General features: G+C 39.2%; 1 protein-coding gene across 8 annotated transcripts in view; it reads right to left on the bottom strand.

Moving 5' to 3' along the window:
• The window catches only part of NEK11 (NIMA related kinase 11), a 237,990-nt gene that overhangs the window by 191,617 nt on the left and 33,356 nt on the right, over window positions 1-13,017 (bottom strand). For all 8 annotated transcript variants that reach the window (XM_032408712.1, XM_032408709.1, XM_032408715.1 and 5 more), the window contains exon 3: window positions 587-752. In XM_032408712.1, coding sequence (XP_032264603.1) covers window positions 587-752 — 166 coding nt within the window. The remainder of the gene's footprint in view (window positions 1-586; window positions 753-13,017) is intronic.

Consider the following 13,017-nt stretch of genomic DNA (forward strand, 5'->3'; position numbering starts at 1 on the left):
AAATTTCCATTGGGCAAAATGAGGAACAGGCCTAGAACCCAAAACTCAAGAGATAGACCTCTGCTCTGTCCAGGCCCCTATTACAGCATTTAAATGCCCATCTAAGCATTGGACCATTGTTGTATCGCTTCTCGGCCTTTTGGCTAAGATCAAGTGTAGCATTGGACCATTGTAGAAGGTTTGGGTGACCCTCCCCTAAACTACTCCCTCTCCAAGAAGCACTCTCCCATAGCAACTACTCCTTCACTGGAAGTGGGTTTGTCAATTACCCGGAGAGCATCAATCTTAGCTGCAAGACACCATATCCCACGTCTTTATAGCTCAGCTTGTGGGTTTTTTAAGTTTTTATTTAAATTCCAGTTAGTTAATATACAGTGTAATATTAGTTTCAGGTGTATGATATAGTAATTCAACACTTTCATACAACACCTGGTGCTCATCACAACATCCTTAATCCCAATCATCTATTTAACCCATCCCCCCCAACCTGTGATTTGATCACTGAACTTATGAGATGTCTCCTTACAGACAGCTACATACTGTGAAACAGATTTTTACTGAGAATTCCAAAAGAGGAGAGTCTCACCTCACAGTACTCTGTGATAATGCAGAAATTATCTTGCTCCACAAAGCTTGCATGGAACTTGACAATAGCCGGGTGGTCCAGCTTGGAAAGGAGCTGGGCCTCCAAATTGGCCTGCACAGTCTCATTTGGATTAAGATCTCCAACAGAGATTTCCTTCAGTACCTTTCTGCAGGCAAACAAACAAACAAAGATAAAAATTTAAATACATTTGAAGTTAAAAAATAACTACTATGAACAAGTGGTTCAGGGCCACCTAATTAATGTCCAGGCCATGACCTACTCATGGGTCTGGTATTGTCTGTTATGACGCTGTGTCTCCTCGTGGTCCCTGGGCCTGCTGGCCTATCCTGGCCACTGACATACTTGCATCTCTACAGATTTGGTCAAACAGGGCAGAGCCTGAGCTAATCTTGAGCAACATTGCTGAGGTGGCTCCTCCTCTGCCTCTGTAGATATCTCGGTTTCCCTTTGTCTTTCACATAGTGTCTCTGCTTCCATCTGTCTCTTTCTGTCTCTCTGTGAGACTCTGTCTCTTTCTAACTCTCACCTTATCTGTTTTCCTCTGCTTTTCTATTTCTCTCTATTCCTATCTTGGTATCTATCTCTGTTTTTTTTGTCTCTCTCTCTATATATATGTATTTATTAATCTATCAACTCTGCCTGTGTCTGTCTTTCTCTCTTTACCTATGTCCTTCTCTCTCTCTCTGACTGTGTCTCTCTCTGCCTCTGTGTGGGTGTGTGTATAAGCATGCTTCTTTCTCTCAGTTCTAAAATTTTCCAAATCTAACAACTTAATATCAATAGGGCCATTATCTATTTAGTTTCTTTTTTAAACTACTCTTGGCATAGCATACTTTACTGCTGTCGGTATTTAGGAGAAGAAAAAAATCTAAAAACACTGATAGAGAGGTATTTAGGATCTCAAGCATGTATAAATGGAAAAAGAGCTCATTAAATCTCCAAATTAATTTTAAAACTGTGATAACTCAATGAGGAGTGGACCAAAACACTATCTCTTACCATCTGAGAAAAAAATAGTCTGATGAACAAACCAATTATAGTACCAAGTGTAAACTAGATTGCTGAGGAAAAGCACTTTAGAGCACCAATTATGTGTGCAGACAGATTCTGCTGATTATAAGTGAACGTTAGCTATTCATTAAGGCAAGTTCTGCAGAACCCATACTAGAAAACATTTTGCAAAGATGTTCTTTAAGAGTTACAACCTATGCATATTAATGAAAATGTATTTATAGTAGAAACAGTCTTAATTAAAGGCCCTTCAACCAACACACGGATGAACCAGAGTTCTCCAGTTCTTTCTAACAGATGCCGATGGTTGCCTTTGCCATAGGGAACGCTTGTGCCTAGTAGGTGCTCTCCAGCACATCCATTAACTTCTGCCCTTCCAGGCAAGATGTGTGCTTATCCAAGTCATTGTGCTTATTCCCAAACTTGATTATGCCAGTTGTGCTTGTTGCTGTAAATTTGTGACTTCAATTTGACAAACTGATGAAGGATGAGTATGAGTGTTATCTTTGCAAGGAAAACTGAGTTAAATGTTTGCCAAAAAACTTGATAGTAACAAGTTGCCAAAAAAAAAAAAAAAATGCTGATTGTAATTGACAAGATAGTGCTAAAAAGTTGGGTTAAAAATGTAAAATTGAGTATTTTGAATTCAGATTGCTAAATTTTCATTCCATTTTAAAGAATGTAAACCTGGAAGACAACATATATTGGATGTAGTTTATGCAAAAAAGATGAAGGGACCTCTAATCAGAAAACATTAGATGTTGGTTGTGCATCAAAAAATGGGAAACAATGTACAATGATATGTTTTAAGTTGATATAAATGTTTTCATTATGTCATTTCACTTAAAAATTGTTTACCCTGTTTACCCAAGTACCAGCCCCAATCACATTGGATAGGAGAGCTCCTATCATCCTTAAAAAAGTAATTATACTATGAACTTTTCATTGATTCAAATAAGACTTTTCCCTATTGTTTCACTGTGGAAGAAATTTCCTGAGGCAATACCGGAGTAGAGCCTGTTTCTTTGTTCAGACTCAGGGCCTAGAAGCTTAGCTATTAAAGTTAGCACTGTATCCTGTAGTTTTTGCCCATCCCATTCCTCAGTGGCAAACATTTCATAAAAATTCTAGGTTAGACCATCTGTCCTAGAAGCTGAGACACTATGTAGGAAAACTCAGAAAGTGTCCTTATTTTACCTGATTCCTATCAGGTGTTGGATGACATTTGGCATTTTTTCTTAACCAATAAACGTTTGGTGTTAAGTGTCCATTCTCCAAAATCTCATCAGGAGAACCTTCTATTTCAAGATGGCCCTTACTGGGAAATCAGTTTTCCTAAAACTTGAGTCCTTTATAACATTTTATTCATTTTAAATGTTCTTCATGGTCTTCCCAGTATGAACTCATCCACCCCCAAAAGACCAGCACGGCAGGCCCTGGCTACATTAGATAGGATGGCCCTGCACCAGGAGCCCCACAGGCCCCACCCTGCCATTTACAGGAGTCTTTAACTAGGACTGCAATTTAGAAAGTTGGAACATTTGATTCCCTTCCTCTGATGGGGCTTTGTTAGGTAAAAAACACCTAATCAGGCCTCTAATTGATCATGAAGTGGATTCTAGAGAAATACTTGCTTGGTGGGGCGCCTGGGTGCCTCAGTCGTTAAGCATCTGCCTTTGGCTCAGGTCATGATCCCAGTGTCCTGGAATCGAGCCCAGCATCGGGCTCCCTGCTCCGCGGGAAGCCTGCTTCTCCCTCTCCCACTCCCCCTGCTTGTATTCCCTCTCTCCCTATCTCTCTCTCTGTCAAACAAATAAATAAAATCTTAAAAAAAAAAAGAAAAGACAGGTTTACCGATCAATGAGAACGGCAGAACTCCAGCGCTAGGGGAATACAGCACAGAATTCATTGCTTTTTTCCCCATGATTCTTTAGTCTTTCAAAGTAAATTATTTTTTTTAACTGTCTTTTTTTCTTTTTTCTTTTTTTCTTTTTTTTTGAATTTTTCTTTTTCCCTTTTTCAACCAACATCTTATCAATCCCTTTTTTAAAAAAAAAATATTTTTATTTTTCATTTTTAAAGTCATATTCTATCCCTTCATAGTAGTTACCTGTATTTTTGGCATATATATATATAAGTTGTTCTCTCTTTAAAATTTTGAGATAGTTTCTTCTAACAGATCAAAATATACTCTAAATCTCTAGTGTATGGTTTTTTTCTACTCCCCTGCCTGATCACATTCTCTCCCTTTTTTCTTTCTTTCTTTTTTTTTTTTTAAATCCTCTTCTTTCTTTTTTCAAACAACTTATCAAATCCTTTTATAAAATTTTTTATAATTTCCATCTTTACAGTCATATTCCATCCCTTCATCATATCAACCCTTATTTTTGTACATATATAAGTTTTCCTTTCTTTAAAATTTTGGGAGGGACTTTCTTTTAACAGACCAAAATACACCCAAAATCTAGTGTGTGGCACTGATCTATAAACCAGCCTGATCATATTTGATCACATTCTGTTTTTTTTTGTTTTGTTTTGTTCTGCTTTTGTTTTTATCTTTATCTTTATCTTTTTCTTTTTTCTTTTTTTCTTTCTTTTTCTTTTTTCTCTCTTTCCCTTTCTTTTCCCACTGCTTCAGGTCCTTTCTGATTTGTTTAGAGTATATTTTCTGGGGACGTTGTTACCCTGCTAGCATTTTGTTCTCTCATTAATCTATTCTCCTCTGCACAAAATGACAAGACGGAAAAAATCACCTCAACAAAAAGAACAAGAGGTAGTACCGACTGCCAGGGACCTACTCAATACGGACATTAGTACGATGTCAGATCTAGAGTTCAGAATCATCACTTTAAAGATACTAGCTGGGCTTGAAAAAAGCATGGAAGTTATTAGAGAAACCCTTTCTGGAGAAGTAAAAGAACTAAAATCTAACCAAGTAGAAATCAAAAAGGCTATTAATGAGGTGCAATCAAATATGGGGGCACTAACTGCTAGGATAAATGAGGCAGAAGAAAGAATCAGTGAGATAGAAGACCAAATGATGGAAAATAAAGAAGCTGAGAAAAAGAGAGATAAACAACTACTGGATCACGAGGGCAGAATTCGAGAGATAAACGATACCATAAGACAAAACAACATTAGAATAATTGGGATCCCAGAAGAAGAAGAAAGAGAGAGAGGGGCAGAAGGTATAATGGAGCAAATTATAGCAGAGAACTTCCCTAATTTGGGGAAGGAAACAGGCATCAAAATCCAGGAAGCACAGAGAACCCCTCTCAAAATCAATAAAAATAGGTCAACACCCCGACATCTAATAGTAAAACTTACGAGTCTCAGAGACAAAGAGAAAATCCTGAAAGCAGCTCGGGAGAAGAGATATGTAACCTACAATGGTAGAAACATTAGATTGGCAACAGACTTATCCACAGAGACCTGGCAGGCCAGAAAGGACTGGCAGGACATATTCAGAGCACTAAATGAGAAAAATATGCAGCCAAGAATACTATATCCAGCTAGGCTGTCATTGAAAATTGAAGGAGAGATAAAAAGCTTCCAGGACAAACAAAAACTAAAGGAATTTGCAAACACGAAACCAGCCCTACAAGAAATATTGAAAGGGGTCCTCTAAGCAAAGAGAGAGCCTAAAAGCAACATAGACCTGAAAGGAACACAAACAATATACAGTAACAGTCACTTTACAGGCAATACAATGGCACTAAATTCCTATCTTTCAATAGTTACCCTGAATGTAAATGGGCTAAATGCCCCAATCAAAAGACACAGGCTATCAGATTGGATTAAAAAACAAGACCCATCGATATGCTGTCTGCAAGAGACTCATTTTAGACCCAAAGACACCCCCAGATTGAAAGTGAGGGGGTGGAAAACCATTTACCATGCTAATGGACACCAAAAGAAAGCTGGGGTGGCAATCCTTATATCAGAGAAATTAGATTTTAAACCAAAGACTGTAATAAGAGATGAGGAAGGACACTATATCCTACTTAAAGGGTCTATCCAACAAGAAGATCTAACAATTGTAAATATCTATGCCCCTAACATGGGAGCAGCCAATTATATAAGGCAATTAATAACAAAAGCAAAGAAACACATTGACAACAATACAATAATAGTGGGGGACTTTAACACCCCCCTCACTGAAATGGACAGATCGTCTAAGCAAAAGATCAACAAGGAAATAAAGACTTTAAATGACACACTGGACCAAATGGACTTCACAGACATATTCAGAACATTCCATCCCAAAGCAACGGAATACACATTCTTCTCTAGTGCCCATGGAACATTCTCCAGAATAGATCACATCCTAGGTCATAAATCAGGTCTCAACCGGTACCAGAAGATTGGAATCATCCCCTGCATATTTTCAGACCACAATGCTTTGAAACTAGAACTCAATCACAAGAGGAAAGTCGGAAAGAACTCAAATACATGGAGGCTAAAGAGCATCCTACTGAAGAACGAATGGGTCAACCAGGAAATTAAAGAAGAATTAAAAAAATTCATGGAAACCAATGAAAATGAAAACACAACTATTCAAAATCTTTGGGATACAGCAAAGGCAGTCCTAAGAGGAAAGTATATAGCAATACAAGCCTTTCTCAAGAAACAAGAAAGGTCTCAAGTACACAACCTAACCCTACATCTAAAGGAGCTGGAGAAAGAACAGCAAATAAAGCCTAAACCCAGCAGGAGAAGAGAAATAATAAAGATCAGAGCAGAAATCAATGAAATAGAAACCAAAAGAACAGTAGAACAGATCAACGAAACTAGGAGCTGGTTCTTTGAAAGAATTAACAAGATTGATAAGCCCCTGGCCAGACTTATCAAAAAGAAAAGAGAAATGACCCAAATCAACAAAATCATGAATGAAAGAGGAGAAATCACAACCAACACCAAAGAAATACAAACAATTATAAGAACATATTATGAGCAACTCTATGCCAGCAAATTAGATAACCTGGAAGTAATGGATGCATTCCTAGAGATGTATCAACTACCAAAACTGAACCAGGAAGAAATAGAACACCTGAACAGACCTATAACCACTAAGGAAATAGAAGCAGTCATCAAAAGTCTCCCAAAACACAAAAGCCCAGGGCCAGATGGCTTCCCAGGGGAATTCTACCAAACATTTCAAGAAGAATTAATACCTATCCTTCTGAAACTGTTCCAAAAAATAGAAATGGAAGGAAAACTTCCAAACTCATTTTATGAGGCCAGCATTACCTTGATCCCAAAACCAGACAAAGACCCCATCAAAAAGGAGAATTACAGACCAATATCCCTGATGAACATGGATGCAAAAATTCTCACCAAAATACTAGCCAATAGGATCCAACAGTACATTAAAAGGATTATTCACCACGACCAAGTCGGATTTATCCCTGGGCTGCAAGGTTGGTTCAACATCCGCAAATCAATCAACGTGATACAATACATTAACAAAAGAAAGAACAAGAATCATATGATCCTCTCAATAGATGCAGAAAAAGCATTTGACAAAGTACAGCATCCTTTCTTGATCAAAACTCTTCAGAGTATAGGGATAGAGGGTACATACCTCAATATCATAAAAGCCATCTATGAAAAACCTACAGCGAATATCATTCTCAATGGGGAAATACTGAGAGCTTTCCCCCTAAGATCAGGAACGCGGCAGGGATGTCCACTATCACCACTGCTATTCAACATAGTATTGGAAGTCCTAGCCACAGCAATCAGACAACAAAAAGAAATCAAAGGCATCCAAATTGGCAAAGAAGAAGTCAAACTCTCACTCTTTGCAGATGATATGATACTTTATGTGGAGAATCCCAAAGACTCCACCCCAAAACTGCTAGAACTCATACAGGAATTCAGTCAAGTGGCAGGATATAAAATCAACGCACAGAAGTCAGTGGCATTCCTATACACCAACAAGTCAGAAGAAAGAGAAATTAAGGAGTCGATCCCAGTTACAATTGCACCCAAAACCATAAGATACCTAGGAATAAATCTAACCAAAGAGGCAAAGGATCTGTACTCAGAAAACTATAAAATACTCATGAAAGAAATTGAGGAAGACACAAAGAAATGGAAAAACGTTCCATGCTCATGGATTGGAAGAACAAATATTGTGAAGATGTCAATCCTACCTAGAGCAATCTACACATTCAATGCAATCCCCATCAAAATACCATCCACTTTTTTCAAAGAAATGGAACAAATAATCCTAAAATTTGTATGGAACCAGAAAAGACCCCGCATAGCCAGAGGAATGTTGAAAAAGAAAAGCAAAGCTGGCAGCATCACAATTCCGGACTTCCAGCTCTACTACAAAGCTGTCATCATCAAGACAGTATGGTACTGGCACAAAAACAGACACATAGATCAATGGAACAGAATAGAGAGCCCAGAAATGGACCCTCAACTCTATGGTCAACTAATCTTTGACAAAGCAGGAAAGAATGTCCAATGGAAAAAAGACAGTCTCTTCAACAAATGGTGTTGGGAAAATTGGACAGCCACATGCAGAAGAATGAAACTGGACCATTTCCTTACACCACACACAAAAATAGACTCCAAATGGTTGAAAGACCTCCATGTGAGACAGGAGTCCATCAACATCCTGAAGGAGAACACAGGCAGCAACCTCTTCGACCTCAGCCGCAGCAACTTCTTCCTAGAAACATCGCCAAAGGCAAGGGAAGCAAGGGCAAAAATGAGCTATTGGGACTTCATCAAGATAAAAAGCTTTTGCAAAGCAAAGGAAACAGTCAACAAAACCAAAAGACAACTGACAGAATGGGAGAAGATATTTGCAAATGACATATCAGATAAAGGGCTAGTACCCAAAATCTATAAAGAACTCATCAAACTCAACACCAAAAGAACAAAGAATCCAATCAAGAAATGGGCAGAAGACATGAACAGACATTTTTCCAAAGAAGACATCCAAACGGCCAAAAGACACATGAAAAAGTGTTCAATATCGCTCGGCATCAGGGAAATCCAAATCAAAACCTCAATGAGATACCACCTCACACCAGTCAGAATGGCTAAAATTAACAAGTCAGGAAATGACAGATGTTGGCGGGGATGCGGAGAAAGGGGAACCCTCCTACACTGTTGGTGGGAATGCAAGCTGGTGCAGCCACTCTGGAAAACAGTATGGAGGTTCCTCAAAAAGTTGAAAATAGAGCTACCATATGATCCAGCAATTGCACTACTGGGTATTTACCCCAAAGATACAAAAGTAGGGACCCGAAAGGCTACGTGCACCCCGATGTTTATAGCAGCAATGTCCACAATAGCCAAACTGTGGAAAGAGCCAAGATGTCCATCAACAGATGAATGGATAAAGAAGATGTGGTATATATATACAATGGAATATTATGCAGCCATCAAAAGGAATAAGATCTTGCCATTTGCAACGACGTGGATGGAACTGGAGGGTATTATGCTGAGCGAAATAAGTCAAACAGAGAAAGACATGTATCATATGACCTCACTGATATGAGGAATTCTTAATCTCAGGAAACAAACTGAGGGTTGCTGGAGTGGGGGGTGGGGTGGGAGGGGTGGGGTGACTGGGTGATGGACACTGGGGAGGGTATGTGTTCTGGTAAGCGCTGTGAATTGTGCAGGACTGTTGAATCTCAGATCTGTACCTCTGAAACAAATAATGCAATATATGTTAAGAAAGAAAAAAAGAAGAAGAAGAATGTAGCAGGAGGGGAAGAATGAAGGGGGGGAAATCGGAGGGGGAGAAGAACCATGAGAGACGATGGACTCTGAAAAACAAACTGAGGGTTCTAGAGGGGAGGGGGTTGGGAGGATGGGTTAGCCTGGTGATGGGTATTGAGGAGGGCACGTTCTGCATGGAGCACTGGGTGTTATGCACAAACAATGAATCATGGAACACTATATCTAAAACTAATGATGTAATGTATGGGGATTAACATAACAATAAAAAAATTTAAAAAAAAAAAAAAAAAAAAAGAAGACTGTTCCATCAAGAATTTGGTTAAACATGGCCTCATGTTATTAAGAGTGGCATCTCAGACTGTTAGTGTAGTAAAAGGAGCTTGAAATGACATCGGTGGCTATGTTTTTCTGTAACTTCTGAAGATTACCACACAGCAGGCAAAGCTCAATGACATCTTCATAGTGCTTTTCCAGTAATTTACTGTGCCCAGCTAACAACTGCAGTTGTAAAAGTCAGTGGTTAAGCATGACAATATAAAGCCTTGCACAGACTTGCAATATTCTCTTGCTGTGAAGGAACAAATGCTATATAAAGCTTAAAAATACTTATTTTTCCTCATAAACATCAACTATTGTGCAACAGAGCATGAGATTTTACATATAGTTACCTGAGTCCTGTCTGGCAGCCTGATGATAAAGCAAAAAATCTCATTTGCCCACAGCTCAGCAGACGAAGGTAGGGCTATTAAGACAGGTGATATCTAATATAATCATCTCTAGCTGACGCAGAGACATTCTACCTTCCTTACCTAAAATCGTGTCACTGAACTGACAGAGGAAGCTCTCATTGCATATCACTTAATATGAGATCAATATCAGCTGAAGACAGCATGGAAACTTACCAAATCAAGGACAGCTTGTCACCTGCTCAGTGACTCTCAGCCTGTCATCCACTCCTAAATAACATGACAGATATTTATTTTATCAGAACCTCAACTGTTTGGGAGAAACTTTATGACAGTGGCAAAAAACAAAAAACAACAAACAACTAACAGGCATCCCTGCAGACTTACTCATTTTACAAACTTTCTTTTTCCCAAGTGGCATGCTTCTTTCTTCCTAGAATCAGTAGCAGACTGATAAACGTTGGAGAGTGACTTTGGAAATCTGGGATAACTATTGCTAATTTCATTCCCTTAAAATTCAGCCACTCATGATGTATACGAGGCAGATTTTATTTTTGAGATGTTAACCAGGGGGTTGTGTTTTCTCAAATTTCTATTGAACCAGCAGCATATATCCTCAGGAAAAAGAGGAAATCTCACAAACTACAGAGAATAAGTCAAATCCCTGGCTTTTGATTCCAAAGGAGAGACCAAGGCTGGAGAAAAGATCTGGAGGAATACCTGGCCAGTGGGTGAATGTCCTCCCTGCCTCCAGGTGAGAAAGAGACCCTCTGGACCAGATAAAGGTAAAGCAAGAAAGTCAGATATTGCTGAGCCCTTGAAAACATTTCATGTCCCCTAGGCTAGATCCAGAAGGGAGAGTAGGAACAGAACTCCAAGATGGGTAGAAAAGCCTGAGAGCAGAAGAATTGTGCTCTCTTTCCAAAGTAGGGCATAGAAAAAATAGCAGGACCTTCACAGTTTCTTGTGTCCAGCAAGGGTTAGGAGTGAAAAAGGTCCTCAAGGGGCAAGGAAGCTGATGAGCCTGAGAGAGTTCCGGAATTCTTTATCCCAGTGAGCATGAGGAGCAGCAGAATGACGTCCCATGCAGCCACAACCATCTTAGTGAGGGTGAGTCAGCTGTACTGGTGGAAATCTTTGCAGTTAGTCTAGAGATGACTAGCTTCTCTTGTGATTTAACCATCAACAATCCCGCACTGCACGCACAGTGTAAGCACCTACTGTGTGTCTACGGTACAGCAGGCGCTGGGGATTTGTAGGCCCTGCCCTTGTGTCTACTGAGGAAGACAAATAGTAAACAAATAGATAAATGTACATGACTGTGCGAAAATACATATATTTTTGAAAACCTCAAATTGAGATGAATGCTATGAAGTTGAGGTAAATGACATCTGAGGCTCTCCTCATTTAAGATGTTATGACTCTTTAATGTGATCAGCAGCTACTATACCCACTGGGGACGGAGCCAAAGGAAATAGATTTCAACCTCCGCTTAGGTGAGGGTAGTTTTTTATTTGTTGTTTGCTTTTTTTTGATTCAATATTCACCTGTTTAACAAAGAGAGATTATTAAATCTGCTCAGGACTTTTTTTTGGGGGGGGATTGATTGATTAATTAATTGATGGATAGATTGCTTTATATTTTAATTCCAGTGTAGTTAACATGAATCTGCTCAGGACTTTTTAAATAGAGTTTTCATTCATCTAGCAAGGCGGCAATTATGTTAATCTTCCTTTCTTAAATGGTAAGCTCTCATTTTTTCTAATTTACAAGGAACTATAGTATCCTTCTATAAATTTATTTTATTTTATTTTTTTAAAATTTCATTTATTTATTTGAGAGAAAGAGAGCAAGAGAGAAAGCACAAATGGAGGAGGGGGCAGAGGGAGAGGGAGAAGCAGACTCCCCGCTGAGCAGGGAGCCCAACGACGTGGGGCTCGGTGACCTGAACTGATGGCAGATGCTTAACTGACTGAGCCATCCAGGTGCCCCTAAAATTTTTTAAACAAAAGGAAAATATTACCCACAATTCACCATAGAGATAATCAGCATTAACAATTTTGTGTATTTCCTTCCCATCTTTTTGTTACACAGTTTTTTTAATAGTAGAAGGCAAACAGTCTACACAACTTGCCTGCTGCTATTTTCGTGAGACATTATCACAGCAGAAATCTGTCATTTGTGGCTGCCCTGAAACTTTAGACAGCCTCCCTATGTTGCAACAGATTCCTGGACTGTAGGTCCTGCCTTCCCCAGATAGAGAAAAACACACAAAAACCGACAAGCAAACAAAACCCACATCTCCCACCTCCCTTGAGTTAGGGTATCAGGGCATGTACGACCTAGGTTCCGCCAGTGAGCTGCGCCCACTTGAAACTTTGCTGTGGGTATGAGCGGAGTAAAGAAATAGGCTGGGCACAGGGCCTCCCTTTTGTTAACACAGGGGTCAGAGGAAACAGCATGGTCCTGGCGGAAGAGGCAGCAAGCCACTTCAGTGGCCTGGTTCTTACTGATGCTCCTGGAAATGTAGCCTCGAGCCTGCTCCCCAGGCCTCCTGCTGCGCTGTGAGCTGTTTTCTGGAACAAATCCCCTTCTGCTTAAACCTCAGAAGGTGGCTGCTCTTATCTGTACCTGGGATCCCTGACCAATACAATAGGCACATTCAGGTGTTAGCACAAATCACTGTAAATACTTTGGGGTCCGGAAAACTGAACCTCCAAAACTTTGACTCACTTAAGCTAATTTTCATTTATTAATTCAAGTCTTAAAATGGAGGATCCTCTAAGAGATTTAAGGCCACAGTATTTCTTACTCTTTTATGGGTAGAAATATTAAGAGAGTACAAAACATCCTTTTTTAAAGTTATTTCATACTCTTTAATATAATATATAAATTAAAAATGTAAAGGGACATAAGAAAATATAATGGCAGAGAGTGATATTGATTCAAAAAAGTGGTACATCGATTAAAAAATGGAAACAGAAGGAACTAAAGTTACCTAAA

This window comes from Phoca vitulina, unplaced genomic scaffold (genome assembly GCF_004348235.1).
Source record: "Phoca vitulina isolate PV1807 unplaced genomic scaffold, GSC_HSeal_1.0 scaffold10, whole genome shotgun sequence".
NCBI classification, from domain to species: Eukaryota; Metazoa; Chordata; class Mammalia; order Carnivora; family Phocidae; genus Phoca; species Phoca vitulina.